Source organism: Diadema setosum, chromosome 1, assembly GCF_964275005.1.
Source record: "Diadema setosum chromosome 1, eeDiaSeto1, whole genome shotgun sequence".
Taxonomy (NCBI): Eukaryota; Metazoa; Echinodermata; class Echinoidea; order Diadematoida; family Diadematidae; genus Diadema; species Diadema setosum.
The window spans coordinates 587,099-605,901 of NC_092685.1; the positions used below are offsets into that span (position 1 = coordinate 587,099).

Consider the following 18,803-nt stretch of genomic DNA (forward strand, 5'->3'; position numbering starts at 1 on the left):
TTTGGTTGACTCAGAACTCTGACTGTGGTTATATTGGCCCTCCGATGAGACGGTAGTGAGACATGAGATAAGAATGTCGCTAGAGTGTAAACAAGGCAGTGCTTGAATCCCAGTCATACTCCTAACAATCAAAGTATACTCTTAAATGAAGTCATAGGCATTGCATAATGGGATAACTACTTATCTGAAGATTGGCTATCATTTTTTTTCCTTTCGAATGATTAGGTCAAATTTCAAAACCTATCATCTTCCCTGCAATAAACTGCCGAATGTGTTTTTGGGTGTGATCTTGTCAAGTTAACATATACTGTCAGCAGTCATATATTATGAAGAGTGCTTTGTGAATATGTGATTCTGTAAGTGCTTTATCTCACGTAATACACTCATAAAGTAAATGAAGGACAACAACAACATGCTGTCACAGTCCAAGATTCAACATGATAAGCCAAATTGATAAGTGACTTGTTTCTTGAACAATATAAACAAAAAAATTATGTACATTTTGTCGCTTGAAGTCGACACATATATTCATTAACATGTGAACATGCAGATATTTTTTAACCTCTGTTTTGATTTGTGCCACAGCGTGTATGTACAGAAATAAGCACCAGTAAGTTTATCAGACATTATGACTACATCAGTAGCCCCCTCATTTAGGGCAGTTATTTTTCCCCTCTGCCTGCAACTTTGAGAAGCACATCACGGGGAAGCCTAGCTGGTTTCTTATATTTCTGTATTATGTTTGTTCTTTTTGTTTGTTGGGTTGTTTGTCTGTGTGTTTGTTTTTGATTATTCACTTGTATTGTCCGTTGCAAATGCCAAATGGTAATCATAATGATAGTAGTAGTAGTAATAATTATAATGATAATAATAATGATAATAATAATAATAATAATAATAATAATAATAATAATAATAATAATGATAATAATAATGATAATAATAATAATAATAATAATAATAATAATAATAATGATAATAATAATAATAATAATAATAATTACAGTTAAAGAATAATGGTAATAATACAACCAACAATAAAAGTTACATTAATGATAATAACAATCAATCATAGCAATCATTATCATAATGCTAATAATATTACACTATTATACACTAGAGTATCTGTGTAGCATTCGAAGTACAACATGAATGACTTGCAAGACTACATTGTTAAGAAAAATGAGATTCTTTAAAGGGATGGTATAGTTTTGGTTGAGACCATAACTTCAGGTTACTAACTTTTTTGGTAAGATAATGAGAAACCTTTTGTGAAATATGAAAGAGCATGTAATTCCAAGAGGAATTCAATGTTCATTCAATAACAGTTGGTTTTGAAATGGCTGAGTTATCCAAAACAAGCAACACTAATAAAAGGTGGGACCCATATTTTATTAGGATCTCTTTATTTTACTATCTTTTAGATATCTCAGTCATTTCAAAACCAATTTTCATCAAATAAACTTTGAATTCCTCTAGAATAGTATGCTCTGTAACATTTCAAAAGCAGTTTCTCAGTACACTGTATCTTGCAAAAAGTTACAAGCTCACTCCTCACCCCCACCAATACTAGACCATCCCTTTAAGAGTCTTTCTTTCTTAATGAACTCATCCAAAGTTTAAAAATAGAATAGATGTAAGAGTAGCTTTCCAAGAGAATAGACAAATACATGTGTCATCTATGAACATAACACTTTATTTCACCTTAACAAAAGAAAAATAAAAAGGTCAAAAGATTACAACATTTTGGCATCCACTCATGCAATCACTACCCTAAAATTATCTATCATACCCATGTTTTTTGTAGTTTTGTTTTTTTTAACTGTTGAGCCAAATTGTCACTCTCAAATATTTTGTAACTGTGAATTTAATTGGAGAATACCAATGGATTGGCAAAACAACACAAGGCAAACTTTCCAATGATAAAATTGTAATGACACAATTGTAATGAAAAATACAATTGTAATGATAAATTATACCGCACTAGGCTTCTGTTGGGACCAACACCCAATTTTCTATGGCATTCTTTTACTTTAGCCTGTTCCATATGGGAACCTGGTGGCCTGTGTATTAAGTCTATGGGGAATCCAGAATTCAGTATGGAACAGGTTAATTGAAACTGACACATCAACTGCTGCTATGACTTGTGTTTGTATTTTTTTATCTTGTATATCCAAGCTGGATATCATGAATTATCATACTTTGTTATACTTTCTGTATTTTCCATCAAGAAATATGACAATAAAGTTAAAGGGATGGTACAGTATTGGTGGAGATGAGAATTGGGCTCTTAACTTTTGGCGAGATACCAAGAACACACTTTTGATATAGTACAGAGCATACCATTTTAAGAGGAATTCAAAGTTTATTTGATGAAAATCGGGTTTGGAATGACTGAAACATCCAAAAATAAAGTTAAACAAAGTGATCGTAATAAAGTGTGGGTCCCACACTTTATTAGAATTGCTCTTTTTTGGATAACTCAGCCATTTCAAAACCAATTTTCATCAAATAAACGTTTAATTCCTCATAGAATTACATGCTCTTTCATATTTCATAAGAGGTTTCTCATTATCTCACCAAAAATTGTTAGAAACCTGATATTAGGTCTCAATCAAAACTATATGATCCCTTTAAAACTGAAATTGAAATTGAAATGAAGGAGTTATCAAGTTGAAGTCTTATATTAAAATCAGGCTATATCAGTTTGTATAACTAGTTTCATATCCTGAATACTACATTGCAAAAGAAAAAAAAAACTTGGCTCTGTAGCTATTCAATTAGTTCTATTGTTATTGGCCCTATGTAGTGATTTGAATCAGAGCTTGTACATCTCTGTCATCTCTCAGCAAGATGACTCCACTTCCCTTCCTGGTGGTCCAAGCAACTAACTATGGAGAACACCTTCACTTAATTGGAAGAGCCTGTTGTAGAGCGCTAGTTGAAGGAAGAGATGCTGATTGATGCTGTCATTCCTACCTCTTCCTCCTCCTCCTCTACAATATATCGGCATTCAAGCAAACTTCCTAAAATAGTTACAGGAAGCCACCATGATTGGATATGCCTTTTTTGGAACATCACTGCTAGGGTTCTCTGACCCCACAATCATTAAGTACAAAGTAAGCAGTCAGAAATGTTTGGATTTAAACTTCTAGCCATTTTGGAATACATTCACTCATGATAAAAGGTAACAAACCTCTTATAGCCTAATGGACGTGGTCACAGGAAACCAATCAAGGCATGGTTATGAGAATGTCAAATAAAAGAAGAGTGCATTTTGCTTCCATTGCTAATCAGTAGCAGACATTAGGAAAAAATGCAATTCAACATAAAGTTCACATCAAAGCAGCATACGCTAGCCTTACCTTTAATCCCAAACCAAGAATCTCACGCTTCTGTGATAATACAATAGCTTAATATGATAATTTACATGTCTCCCTGTGAAAGGGGGCCCCCAGGTGATTTTCATTCCATTAGCCCTCAGTGTGCCACATCAACTAATTCCTCTCCATAGGTTTGTGTGTGGAATATTGGCACAGAGTGGGTTAAAGCCCTAGAACAGTGCACTGAAAGTTACAACCTATTTGACTGCTGCCTGCTAAAACTTTATATAGTTGACATACAGTATCACATATCATATATTGTCAGAATACGTCCTGAATACTTATTGTGGCATATCTGTCTACTTTCATCATGTCTCCAGAGTGCAGAAGAAAATTCTTCCTTGAGACTTAATGATGTCCTATATAGGCAATCTGTTAACAGAGTGTCAATGATAATTTATTAAAGCACTGTAGCCCCCCAAAAAGTAACTTCATTAAGCATATAAATTCAAAAGTAGTTGTGTATGACTATTTGGAGGGAGGTTGAAAGCTACCTGGTTAACTCCCTTCCTACACAGAGTGAGTTCTGTAGATGAAAGGGAAGTGAGACACAAAAACCCCACTGGGAGAAATTTTACCACATTTCATGGAGTGGAGCCAGAACTGATTCTATGAATCATTTCCTTTTCAAGTCATATCACATGGAAAGCTCCAAATCCTTCAAATCAAAATCTGGCTCTTCATAATTTCATTCCACTCATTTACAATGTGGGGCAGACACATAGTGTCTGTATTAATTACATACCATGGGTTCAGGAAAAGATACTAGATAGTAACAGGCTAAAAGAGGACACCAAAAGTCCCCTCCCCCTTCTCATCGACTCATTTCCTCGCCATACTCCCCATTCCTCTCCTTCCCCACCCCTCTCTCCTCTGTCTCTTAATGTCCCCAGCCCCAGCCCCCAGTAATGAATTTGTAATGTTCAACTTCAAAATAGGCCTACTTAATGTCGCGACAATTTACAATTTCATATTTGTTTGCTATGTGACTCTTTCAGTCATGATGAGCATGAGATGCTCAAAGTATCTTATCTTGATTTTATCATTTAGGCCTACCTGTAAAGTAACTTTTCTGTGCACAATGATGTTTACAAATATTGTCAAATAGTTAACTGGTATAACAAAGATGCATTATGTGCATAGGTAAAGTGCATTTCATGAACTTGACAGTATTCCTAAACAAGAGTAGTTCACAGGAAATAAAAACATTTCCTGCAGGATGTACACATGAAGTGATGGACGTGATGGCAAGTTCCAATCCATCTTATTTCATGCTACCTACTGCACGACTTAAATAGTGGGCAAGATTAACAAAGTTATGTGAGTCAATCATCCTAAATTGGTATATTTTTAGTACATTACTGTAAAAGTGGATATTTTTGCGGGACTCATTTTTCGCGCTACGCCGGGTCAGAAGAGTTTCGCGTGTTTTTAATTCCGCGGAATCAAGACATCACGCACAGGAACATATGGCAAGCAAAAATACTCGCGTGTTTTTATTTTCGCGCTAGTTTCTGGTTGCGCGAAATGCACGAAAATTTCAACACCGTGAAAATTTCCACTTTTACAGTAGTAGGTTAAAGATCACTTATGGAAATGACGCTTTGACATGAAATAATTGTACAGAGCCAACTTGGGTAGCAGACCCCATACCATATGTTCATTCAGTATGGAATGTAGGAAAGTCTTTTCACTACGCTACAAACATGTCGGATATTAACCTGTTCCATACTGAATTCTGAAATGCCCACCAGGTTCCCGTATGCAACGGGTTAAAGGCACTTGTCCTTTCAATGAATACCACCTTCCCTTGACTCGACCTTTCCGCCATGTAATAAAGATGTCATCTGGTTCCCACATGTGGATGACTTGTGATGTACCCATAAGGGTATGACACTACCAACTCCACATCCTTAGGGACAAGCTGTAGACCAGGTCAGACCCTACTTCACTCCCTCCTCAGGTTTGCTTGGTCATATACAATATGGGACATCCATACTAGTATTTGTCTCTTCTTCGGGCCTTTACAGTGCTTGATTTCTGAACCAAAGACTTTGCCCCCAGTCCAACAGTGTTGTATAAATTCAAATGTTAAGTGAGAAAGTAAACTATTTGGGAATTCAATAAAAAATGATCAAGAAAAGTCAAAGAGTTTGGATACCTCTCATTTGATTGTGGCTGCGTGGCTTTCAAAAGGACATTCCCATCATTAAAACGTAATAAGAGTGATACTCAAACTGTCAACACAGGATGAGCATAGCTGAGTCGTGTGAGACATGATGAACCCTATTTAACTTGCCGATGTTAGCCAATTCATTTTTTTTAATCTTTTCATCATGGCAAAGCAGCCATGGAACTATTAACATGGATCATTAATTTCCTTGCAAAGATGTTTTATGTATTTCCATTACACAAACATCTTTGGCTATGCTGGGGTTGACTTCATACATCACTCATTTTCAGTAATATGTCACGACAAGAAAACAAGTACAACAGATACAGACAGACAGACAGATATACAAAAAGAGACAAACATGTTTGGTACAATCACTACACAGGGTCAGGACTTTATTGGATGCCCTGCCTAATGCTCTATACAAATCAATGTGTCATGAACGTCTCTTTCTTCAGTGACTTGTTCATATAGAATTTGGATCTCAAAGGAAAAAATTATTTTCATGAACCTGGATTTGTCACTATTTCATTTTGCATAGTCTCTTTTTTTTTCTCTGTCACATCAGAGAATCCTGCTATTTCACACATCAAATTCTAGATGCTAATGGTAACCTTGGAAACTTCAACATTGATTTCTGCCCAAAGGTTAATAGTGGTATGCCACTGAAGACATGCTATCTCATAAATCATAATCACTACATAACTGTCCATGTTTGGGATTGATGCATAGATAAAAAGACACTGTGAGGTTTGGTAAAAACATGACAAGAAGCAGGCTGAAGTCATTCACAAGTGGAATTCATAGAAAATATTTTGTAGAGACAGCATACCATCATGTACATGTGCCATTGAACCATCACAAAGCTTTCAAAGAAGAAAAAATCACTTATTTGCCTCACTGACCTAAATTAATGCTAACATTCTCAAATTATCACCAAAGTAGAAGAATGGTGGTGGGCCTACATTCAAAAAACCTCTAAAAGCAGTTCATTTTACAAGGTCCCCAGTGGAGAATCCTGTCTGCTCGTGTCAAACCTGTCTGGAGATAGCAATCATCTCTCATATTTGGTATCATTCATCTTTGGCACTATAATTCCCTGTTACCACGTCTTTGATACAATTCATTTTTGTTATCACTACTCATATTTAGTGTCACGCATCTTTGTTACAACTCATATTTAGTGCCATACATCTTTGTTACCACTCATCTTTAGTGTCACACATCCTTGTTACAACTCATTTTTAGTGTCACACATCCTTGCTACCACTCATCTTTAGTGTCACACATCTTAATTGTCACCACTCATCTTTAGTGTCACACCTCTTGCTTACCACTCATCTTCGTTATCACTAATATCTAGTGTCATTTATTGTCACTCATCTTTGTTACCACTTAAGTGTCACTCATCTTTAGTGTTATTTATCTTTGTTACCATTTATCTTTGTTACCGCAAATCGCTAGTGTCACTTAGTGTCACTCATCTTTGTTACCACTTATCTTATTAAGTGTCACTCATCTTATATATATATATAGGGCCTATCACTCATTTTGGTACCACCCATCTTTGGTACTAACCATCTTTGGTACCATCCAACTTTGGTACCACCTATATTTGGTACCACCTATCTTTAGTACCACATAAATACCTTTGATGTCACCTAACTTTCGTGTCACCTAACTTTGGTACATGATGATATCTCAAGAGAGACTGGCCTTTGATGTAGAAGGCTAGTTTGTCCATAAATGTACAACTTTTATGGCCATGTCCACATAAAATCCAGGGTGAGCAGACTGCAAATAAAATGGCAGACAAACATAATTCTTTAAGGAAACCAAAACCCAATACAAATGTGGATTGAGTGAAAGCAGCAATATTAGTAGAAGGCATATGAATACAGAACACATGCATGAACAGTGAAAGTTTCGGAAAATTAGACTATCCATTCAAAACTTAATGAATTTTCAAACTTTTGGTGTCGCCATAGCTGGATAAGGAGATTATTACACTTCATGACAATCATTATGCCAACAACATAAAGAAAATAATTAAGGAGAATTCCACAAATTTAACTTTTCATGTAAAACTACACATTCCATTGACTTGTTACTGACATTTGTTAAAGGACAAGTTCACCTTCATTAACATAAGGATTAAGAGAATATTAATATTAGTTGAACACATCAGTGAAAGTTTGAGGAAAATTGGACAATCGATGCAAAGTTATGAATTTTTAAAACTTTTGTGTTGGAACCTCTGTATGAGGAGACTACAAAGGCTCGTGATGTCATATGAGTACAACAGTATAAAGAAAATGTAAAGAAAATTCAACATATTTTCACTTTTTTCGCATAATAAAAGAGCACTTGACTTGCCTCTTTCTAAAGGCAATGGGAATAATATTACTCATAACATATGTCACTAACGAGTCAAGGGAATGTGTACTTTTTTCAAAAGATGAAATTTTGTGAAATTCTCTCTAGATTTTCCTTATATTGTTGTAAGCATGTGACATCATACACTGCAGTATAGTCTTCTCATCCAGCGGTGACTGCACAAAAACTTCAAAAATTCATAACTTTTGAACGGATTGTCCGATTTTCCTCAAACTTTCAATGATGTGTTCTACTAATATTGCTACATTCTCTCAATCCTTATGTTAATGAAGGTGAACTTGTCCTTTAAGGGTAATATTATTCTTCCTGCTTTTTGAATGAGGTAAGTCAAGTGCTCTTTCATGAAGCTTAAAAGTGAAAACATGTGGAATGATCTTCATATTTTCTTTATACCGTTGTTCATTGTCATGAAGTGTAGTAGTCTCCTTATCCAGCGATGATGGCACTAAAACTTTAAAAAATTCGTAACTTTTTAATCAACTCTCTGGTTTTCCTCAAACTTTCACTAATGTGCTCTACTTATAGCTTTCACTCAGTCCAACATTTATATTAATACTTTGGTTTCATATAATTGCCACAGATTTGCATGAGAATTCACAAAATGGGAGGAGCCTTTGTAGAGAAACTCATCTAAGCAACTTAAGAAAAAAAAACTGACTTCAATATCTACTTTGCTACCATATATATCAATTCAGTCACCATTCCCAACATATGAAATACATTTGTATGAAACTGTATACACACAAAATTAATTCTAGAATGCCTAGAAAAAGTCAGGTTTGACAGTCAACAAATGTCTGACCTTTGTTTAACCCTGTGGATGGTTTCACCCACTCCTTCCCTCTCCAGCTAACCACGCCCCTTTAACACATGTGTTCCTTTCTCAATCATAGGAAATATTAGATTGCCACACCAGATTTCCTCTACAGCACTAAACCTGGGGTCAAAGAATATTCGTAAACACACTGTGGTAGATAGAAAAGTTTGTATCAGAAAGATATGGGCTACTGCAGTTTCACTGATTTATCAGTTCAGAACTAAAAGAAACTATAGTGTTTTTCATCCTATACAATACTTTACATAGGATCCACTTCCAGGAACTGTAACATTAAGGTCCTAAAAATGCCATTATTTGAAACAAATCATAATGGTGTATAGACATCAGTCAAGTAATGGGTGACATATGACCATCTTCCCTGCTGTAGGGTGACAAGTAAGATGATACTAATTGTTGTTTGATTAAAGTACTCCTTTAAACTAATCAATTTTAACTTAAGATGGATTATGCAGCAACCACACAACCAACAATTGCAAATGTCCTGATCACACAAAACACCACTTGAGATGGGTATGCATTATTTGATGATCTCATTTGAGAAAATATCTCCTCATAAATTCCATCCTCATCCCATACCTCAATCCCACTCTTATCCTGATGGCACTCCTACTGTACTCAAACACCCTATCCACATCCCATTTATTTTATTCTAAATTTCCAATGCCCATAGTGCTGGAATATTTATTATCTTTCCTGCCGCATTCCCCTATTCCCACCCTCACCCTATCCTCATACCTAATCTCATCCCTCAGCTTTCTTTATTAACTCCTCTATATCTTCCTACATTTAAAACATGCATGCCAGAAAAGGGATAGACTCTCTACACATCTCAATTCAAGTCTATGTTTCAATGAAAATAAACTTTAAAATTAAAGATTAAAAAAATAATAATAATCAAATGCATATTCAGTAGTAAATTTGTCCTATCATCCAGGATCACCTCGATCAGCAGGGATCCTTTAAAACATTGGCAGATTTTTACAAAATTCTGAAAGCATAGCACTCTGAGAGAACTGGTTGCCATGAGATAAATTTGGTTTCTCATTACAGACACTCCTGCTGTGCCCAAACACACACTAGAATGAGAGCTGTCTAGAAAGTAGGTTGATGTGGGTCAGTAACCGCGTAACATGTGAATTTTGAGTGATATTCATTGCACGATGAATGCATTATACAATGCCTAACCCCTTCCCCATACAAACACACACACACACACACACACACACACACACACACATACACTCATTCTTAATATAGTGCTCAGATGATAATAAGGAACCACTTCCTGAGCATTAATGTGACTTATGTACAACAAAACTAAAGAAAAAAAAACTGTTAAATTTCCACTGCTCATTTGTAACCATAATTATTTTGGCTATAGGATAGCATCAACTGACCTTAATCAATAACAGAATCAACAGAAATGAACACAGGGATTAAATGTCCTTATCAGAACAATGTAAAGAAAATATGAATAGAATTCTATAAAATAGTATTCTTTTGTACAAAAGGTACATATTCCATAGAAACTGTTAGGCCTACTGATAGATTCAACCTACCTTCAGCCTTCTGAATTAATAGGTAGGCCAGATGCTCTTTCATTATGCTGGTAAAATGAGATTGTGTTGAATTCTCTTTAAATCTTCTTCATATCCTTGTTCTACTGTCTCGGCACTAAAACTTTTGTAGTCTTCTGACCATCCCCCCCCCCCCCTCTTATGCTTAAAACGAAGCTTTTTCTGACCCACCTTTAGTTTTGTTGTAGTGTCCAAAAATAAGGCTAAGACAGCATTGCAAAGCATCTATAAGATTTTCCCAGAGTTTCTGGACCCCGACTGCTAGGAACATACCATTTCACACTTGTGATGCGTAATGATGTTATGTTACACACATTCATTTTGAGTTTCTGAATCCTATCAGCATTACATTTCATACAAGAAACTCCACACCTCTCAGAATCCTGTATGTATGGATGAAAAGGCTGATGATATTGGTCATAGATGATTATGGATATTAATAGGGATATTCATGTGGCAAACTAGTGAAAAGCACACAAGTTTTCTGACCACAGTGACATATTCTTACTCTTGTAACACTGAAACCTTTCGTCTTCATGTTTGGTTCAGCTGAGCCTATCAGTGAGATTTAGTCTGTATCAAATACTGGTATTGTTTCTTGTGGTGCAGACTACTGTTGTCCTGCGGCACTAATAGGGAGTGACCAATTGTCCATTCTCTTTCATGCATGATGATTGTAAATAACTCCTCCTTGCAAAACTAGTGCAAGGGTGGCAGGAACTACGCATGGATTGCTCCATTCTAGAATTTCAACTGCATTACTCTTTTTGTGGCAATATACATGGGAAGTATTTGATTAAGCAGCAGCTGGGCATAATAAGTCCACATGAATGTCAGGCATGTGTTATTTACAACAAGGCTTTCTCCTCTCCTATAGGCTACTGCAACTTCCAATCATGGATTGAACATGGAGATTTATTTATTAGCATATCGGAAAGAATATATGCTGACCATTAATTGTTTTGCATTGCATCAACATAAGTCAAACTATAATATCACTTGAGCAAACATAAGAAACTTTTGTTTTCTTTTTGGTTCATCAGTTGGGAATTACAGAATATTCATGTAGCAAGGAGAAGGTGATCCTGTTAACATAATGAAATGTCAGTTTTGCCTGCTGAATGTGCTGCTATTGCTCTAAGCCTCTAGTCTCACTCGATTCACATTTTGATTTATCAAATTTGATTGATTTTTATTTTGATTTGATTTTGATTAATAAAACTTGATTGACCAAGCATCCAATCTTTGCAACATTATTTGCGTGTGTGTGTGATTGATGCATTTCATTTGAAAGAATTTGTGATATAGAAATCTGATCTAATGGGGAGAAGTGAGACCCTTGTTGGATGTAAAACAATTGCATCAAGACCCACATCTTCCACCTTTACCTAGGTGCTTCTTGCGCAAATAAGGCATTGTAGTCATTTCACAGTTTAATGTAGGAAAACATTCAGACTTCTTGGTCTTAACACAAAGGGTCAGTTTGTCCTGCCAAGCCCTCTCCCTGTAAGGGCTTGACCAGTAGACTAACAACACTGATTTCTCCCCTATGTTCCAGACAAGGGGACATTACATGCCAGGTGAAGACTGGTATGTGTGCAGTCATGAAGGCAAAAGTAAACAGACCAGAGACTGAGAGTCCTGCTTACAGATGCAGAAGGTCTGTTATTGTTAGAATGAATGACACTTTTAACTCCATCCAGTTGATACGGTTTCTGTCTCACAAACTCTTTAATCCCGTAACCCTCTCTATTATCTGCACAAAATCACACTCTATATGCCATGTCTCTTCTCATTGCATTATAACTTTCATTAACTTTCTATTTCTATGTAATATATGATGGTTACATCAACAGTAGAACTGCTATTCCTCCATGTGCTTCCTTCCAAGGTATTTGTTTCCATATAAATCATATTCAGTGTTAAACTTAAGAAATCAATATCAAGTGAGTGATACACAAAACCAGACTAGACATCTCATCCATTAGAATTATCTTAAATTTAGATATAGGCATGGTATCTATCTAAGCCTGAAGTTCAGAAAATGAGTTTTATGTAGACCACAACTGGACTGGGCTCACTGTTTGAGCCAGGTGTAGTAAGATATGGTGTTTCAGTTCTCTGAATGCATTGTCTCACTAAACTCGACTGAGCTGTCATACAGGCCTAGGATCTCAGATATCTCACACAGCATTTCACCTCTTACCAAGCCAGCACACCTTTGGCTCATGCTTTCAGTAGCTCTTTGTGCTAAAAATCCCTCCAACCCCGAGGTTAATTAGATAGATACTTGAAAGATGAAACAGTTCATTCTTCCACACAATAATTCAATACTTGCACAAAACCACTGAGCCAAGATCAAATTGCTATTGGCTTTACCTACAATGCAGGATTTGGAGACGGTATAATAAAAGAGCCTGGTTGAATTGCAGAGATTGATGCGCTACATTTAGTGTGATAAAGCTTTTGACAGGACTTCCTTATACATTGCAGTTTGAACAAGTTACCCATGCACCTAAAGATGCATTGCAGCTGGACTGCTAAATGTAGTGAATAACATCACTTGTCTATTTAAAAAGTGTCTGCTTCAGCCCTAGATTTTTTTTTTCTGATGTGTTTATTGTAAATATGTATGAAGCAGAACTCAATGACCTGAGAGAATTCTTAAAGAAGCAGGAATGTGTCACATCATACAACTCCTGTAGGCAGAGAGAGATTAATCACATTGCTCAAATAAATTCAGGGTCAATTTACTCGTTTCAATTGTATACAAACACACATTATTTGTGGGTTCATTCTGTGATGTTTGCCTCTCAAGCCACACACAGATTACGGGAACTTCCAACCTTCGTTAATGATGGCTCCTTACAAACACCCACATAGCGTTGGTCTTATGCCAAAAGGGCCTTAAACCACTTTCACTGTTATGCCAAAAGGCCCTTAACGCCATAGACTTTTTACACTAGTAGTGCCCTTTTGACATAACAGTGGAAGTTCTTTAAGGCCCTTTTTGCATAAGGCCAATGAAGATAGACATTTACACCTTCACTACATAGGGCCTACTCTTTGAAGAGTTAAAATATGAAGAGCTTGAAGAACATTTGTTTCATGAAGTAACTACAGTAAAAGCAGCAGGAACAAAATAAACACAATACACTGGCATCAAGGAAACAAAGAATGCAAATCTTTATGCATGTTATAATGCCAATGAGTCTACATCAAAGGTGAACAATTTAATATCTGTTGAAATAGAAATTAACTCCTTAGAAATATGCTTTTCCTGTACGAAACCTTCATGAAATGTAGTTTATATTTTCTATATAACCATGCAGTTTTATTTTTATGATAAAAAGAAACAACATATCATCTGCAGATGAGATGTTGAAATCAGTACACCAAGTTTGAGCCCAAGAAGCCCAAGTCTTTTCTGTTCAATGGCATTATACTTATCCCCACAACCATCAACGTAATCACTTTTATTTCACTATCATTTCACTTATCCCCTCAACTTATCAGTGTTATCAGTTTTGTTTCACTATCATTTTACTGGCTTCATTGGAAAATGATTAAAAATTATGTGGAGACTATTGATTCCTGAGGTGTGACAAAGAGCAATGTGTACCACATTTTCCCAACAGATTTCCCAGGTTGAGTTCCCCAAATAAGAAAGGGAGGGCAGTTGGTAAGTTCATACCAGAATTCATTTTTCTCTTTTTTTTTCTTTCTATAATCACAACACTGCAAGTCATATTATTTCTGTCAATATCATACCGGGTACTTATATTTTTATTTCACCTAATAACTTTCAGACTATCTATATTTTTCAGATATGAATATATCATCACTCTTGAGACGATGTCTTAGAAGCCTTTATATTAAGTCTATAAACTGGTACATTAACCCGTTGAGGACGGTTTGATTTTGCTACAACACGCATTTCCCATAGACACCTGCGCGAGTATACTCGGGACTCGTCCTCAACGGGTTAATAGTTTTATCAAGAAAGGTGTCTCTGCAACACTTGCACACACACAAAAAAAAAATCTTTTGTCTGAGCAGCAAATCGTTAAGATGATAAGGTGCTCGCATAGTTAACCTTATAAATCAAACTAATCTTGCTGTTTATCTAAAGAAACACTTCATTCTTTAACATAATTCTTCACAGGCATTAATGACAAAATGATTTCAATGCTTGTTTACAGTGGCCCAGTTTGAACACCTAAATATTAAGGAAAAAGATTCATCTCCTGACAAGCATTACATTGCATGAAAACATCTTCTTTAAGCCTACAATACAGGGGAATTTCATCGGTTTAATTTAATCATTTAGAGCATTATTTACGATGAAAACTCTTTGAAAGCTTATTTGGCATAAAATGCTGGGCAATTTTACAATTTATTCCACAGCATGTTAAATTGCCTCATTACCCTTCAAAAATGGGCTCGACAACAAAAGCAGTCTGATAATGGCTGTAATCGTTGTTCCTTCGACAAACAGGCTACCGACAGCATAGAGATATGAATCTTCCTTAAATCCACAAATATGACACTTACATGTAGGCCTAGGTCGACAAACAAATATGACTCTATTAAAGACTCGACTATTGTATTTGATATCACATGATATATAACACTATGTATACTGCTGCAGTCATGCTTTTTTTTTTCCAATCAAGCACCACATTTCTGAACTTTGCTTCAGTCACTTGACACTCACTGGCAATCTGAACAAAATATATCAATGAATACTCCAATGAATTTTGATTATGCACAGCCCAGTCTGACATGGATCCTGACTTTGAAACTTGATGTTTGAAAGGACCTAGCGGGATGGATGAAAGGCGAGTGAGGTTCTTTGATTCCTCAGATAGGACCATTTACTTACTTGCAATGCTTGGCTGACTCCAAAGAGGAAGCAAGCCCACAGTAGCACTGCCTGCTTGCTGGCCATTGTACACCTGTTTGCTCTGGAAAGAAGAAAAGGATTCCATAAAGAGACTCAGAATCATAAAATCAGGCTAGATTGCACAGCTTGTTTTCTTCCATGGCAGTAATCACATGCTTTATATTCCCATTTCTGACATAAAAACAGACTTTACCCACTGATCAACCTGCAAACATTGGCATACCGATTCCTTTTCTGCTCCAAGAAGTATGAAATTTGTATCCATTCATCGTGAACCTCTTGGAATATTTACCATCTAGCCTGAAAAGGAGGAAAAAATTAAAGGTTTTTTAGCTCCCATCCTCCTGGAATGTTTTCAAAACTTTTCAATTTGTCAGCATAATAGTCTACACCTGCAAAAACACGTCACAGAACCCAGGAGACTAAGTAAGTAAACAATAAAACACTTGGATTCCATTGGCATAGGAAACACACCTTACAATGCATTTGAGTATCTGACATATCATCATAATCATAGCTCCATTACATGTGAGTTTCTGTTTGTTGGGGGCATTAAAGATTTACAATTCAGAAAAACATCATTTTATACAGATTTTTCATGTAAAGCTCTTGCATTGATGAAACATGAATTGGCACATTGACTAAATGTGACAATTAACAGATGATATAACAATCACTTGTTTAAATTTCAACATAAAAATCCCACATGTATCAGTCCCACACGGCAGCAAATTTAATAAAAGCCACTTGATGAAAAAATTTAGAAGTATGTGGACAATACAAGACAAAGTATCATCCAGTCAAAAATGTAACTAGGGTAAAAGAAGGTAGAGTATTACATCACATACCCACATAATTTTTCCTGTCCTATTTCTCTTCTAAATGTTGATTGACTATGGACCTGTAGTGTTTTGACCAAGCCGACCATCTACAGTGACTTTGCGTAGAGCAAGATTGACTATTATAAGAAATATTGTTTATTTATTCATTTATTTATTATTTATTCAGTTTTCTTTACCCAGGGTAGCCCCATCAGTGGTTTACACACTGTTATCCTAGGGGGCCCTGCAACAGAATGACAAAATATAACAGTTCAACAAACACAAAATAACAAATCAATGACATTCCTTTTTACATCATAACATCAACACAATATCAATACTCTATATAAATGAAGAAATGCAAAATTAATCTTTCGCGATAATAATACACAAACTCACATTATTTGAAAAAAAAGAATAATACCTTAACATTATACACGAATATAAAAAATAACCAAATTCTACCCTAAGTGAGATACGTATGCTGTTACGAACGCTTGAAGAGAGGTAACAGTCTGGTAGGAATTTATGAGAGTTTACCAAGACAGGAAATGCTGGGTATGATCATGGAGCTACTGTTAGTAGCTCTATGGTATGATCATGGAGCTATACCTAGCTCGAAGGTATGATTTAGCCGATCTCCCTCGAGCACTGGCAGTGATGGATGGCATGAATGTGATGACCTTCTTCAACCGGCGTTTGGCCCAAGACAGTGTTCGCATACCAACGCCTTTACATAATGTAAGAGATTTATTTAATCTATACCTACATTCATACCCATCACCTTCCATTTTGGACGTCTGGACTTGTAATACTGGATAAACTGCTCGAGACAAACAATATTGATTGGACTCAATGCTTCCGTGTTAACATGAAAGAGCTCGAGAGTGTACCTCTAATCATTTTGATGGAATACTGATAGGCCTACTGCTACTACGTATATCTTACCTCTTTGCTGAGATGATAGCTTTTTTCGCTAAAGACCAGATGTCCACAATAACCAACACAGGTTAGGATGAGATGCACACCTTCAGGGTTACGAAGCGATAGAATGACAACTTCTATAACAAAATGATGTAACTCGTTGAATCCTCATATCATTTCTTAAACCGTTGCATCAACACACAGTTGGGTGGACGCGCCGCTCCAGCCGGATCGCCAGGCGCTTGTGACACTTTTCGGTGCAAACATGTGCACTTTAGTGAAGCGCGCCGGGCATTGAGAATTGATCAGACGAAGACGTTCGTGAAGGACGCACACCCCGAGAGCGCCGACGTGACAGTGAAGCTCCGCCCACTTAAAAACTTATTGACCAATAAGATATCCTCGTGTGCTGGTTTTCCCAACTAGCGTCGCGTCAAGTGTACAATGTATTGTATTTCATTCTCTTGTTCACTAGTACAATTGTACATGTATCCTTCATATTTCTCGTTGCACTCGCGAGAGTTAAGTATGAAGAGTACTAGTAGTCTATTCAAGATCGAGGGGGAGGGAGAGAAGGGGACTGCGAAAGAAAAAGAAGGCGGGGTTTTGAGGGAAACATAAGTTCATATAAATGAGAAAATGAATTGGGGAAGATATTACCCAGATAGTGTTTATTCTTGAATCGGTAATCAATAGCGCTTCTACGTAGATAAGAATAAATTCGATATTCAGCAAAACGTCATTTCTCACGTTGGTATAGGACGGTTTGTAATATGGCAGTTTCATTAAAAAACAACAACAAACGCTTGAATCAAATAAAAGAAACAGAAGATTTTATGTGAGACAAGAACGCAATGCGGAACGAGTTCATTGCTCTTATAACGTTCGCGAAGGACGCATTGAGAAAGATAAGACGTACCTGGCGCTGCATCCACGACTGCAGCATTAGTTTTGTGCATGTACAGATAGAAGTCATCTGAAGATTCAACCAGCTAAATCATCTTATCGTATGACAATGTATCATATTGTTTTATTTCCATTATTGTATTAATACCACCCAACCATAGAAAGAGAAGCGTTTTCCCTGACCTAATTTGTCTAGTAATCAGGAGATAGTTGGCTCGACTCCGACTTTCAGCATGGCTATACTACTCAAACACGGAATACTAGTAGTCAGTGTTTATTTACGTGGAATGAATGACAATTCATCAGTCAGTTGTAACAGAATCAAGTCGACTCAATTTGAGAATTCATTCATTTGAATGAGTAACAGTATTGTGTTTACTTCACGAGGGTTGTGTATCAATATTATCAAAATAGAATAAAGAATGTGTAATCAAACAGTGGAAATTTGAGGGTAATAGGGTGAAGTGTTGGTTACGACACGAACCATGCATCTAGCACGATGAAGTCTGGAAATAGAAATAATGAAATAATTGCCTCAATTTCTTGGCTATCACACCCTCACGTCTTATTCCTCTCTCAGTGTGTGCGTGAAACATCGCTGATCCCACAATTTCTTCCATTCTATATTTTCCTCACGACCTTACTGGTTATATAAATCAGAATCAGCTGCTATTTGACCACTTCCTAGGAGAAAAAAAAAACAAAAACAAAAAACATCCCGCTATTTCAGAAAAGGTCATGGTTTGGTCATTTCATAAATTTCTACCCATGCAGGGCCCACGCGACGGTAGGGGACTAGAAGTCTATTTCAAGCTCCTGGTAGGAGTCGATGACTTACCAAACCTGTCGCATTGTTCGAAGTAGTTGTTCTGGTCTGC

At 36.4% G+C, this 18,803-nt stretch overlaps 1 protein-coding gene across 1 annotated transcript in view; it reads right to left on the reverse strand.

Moving 5' to 3' along the window:
- The window catches only part of LOC140232650 (papilin-like), a 170,188-nt gene extending 152,943 nt beyond the window's left edge, over positions 1-17,245 (reverse strand). The window contains exons 1-2 of the mRNA XM_072312755.1: positions 17,044-17,245; positions 15,254-15,335 (exon numbers count right to left, since the gene is read on the reverse strand). Coding sequence (XP_072168856.1) covers positions 15,254-15,319 — 66 coding nt within the window. The 5' untranslated portion in view covers positions 15,320-15,335; positions 17,044-17,245. The remainder of the gene's footprint in view (positions 1-15,253; positions 15,336-17,043) is intronic.
- Between the last annotated feature and the right edge of the window lie 1,558 nt (positions 17,246-18,803).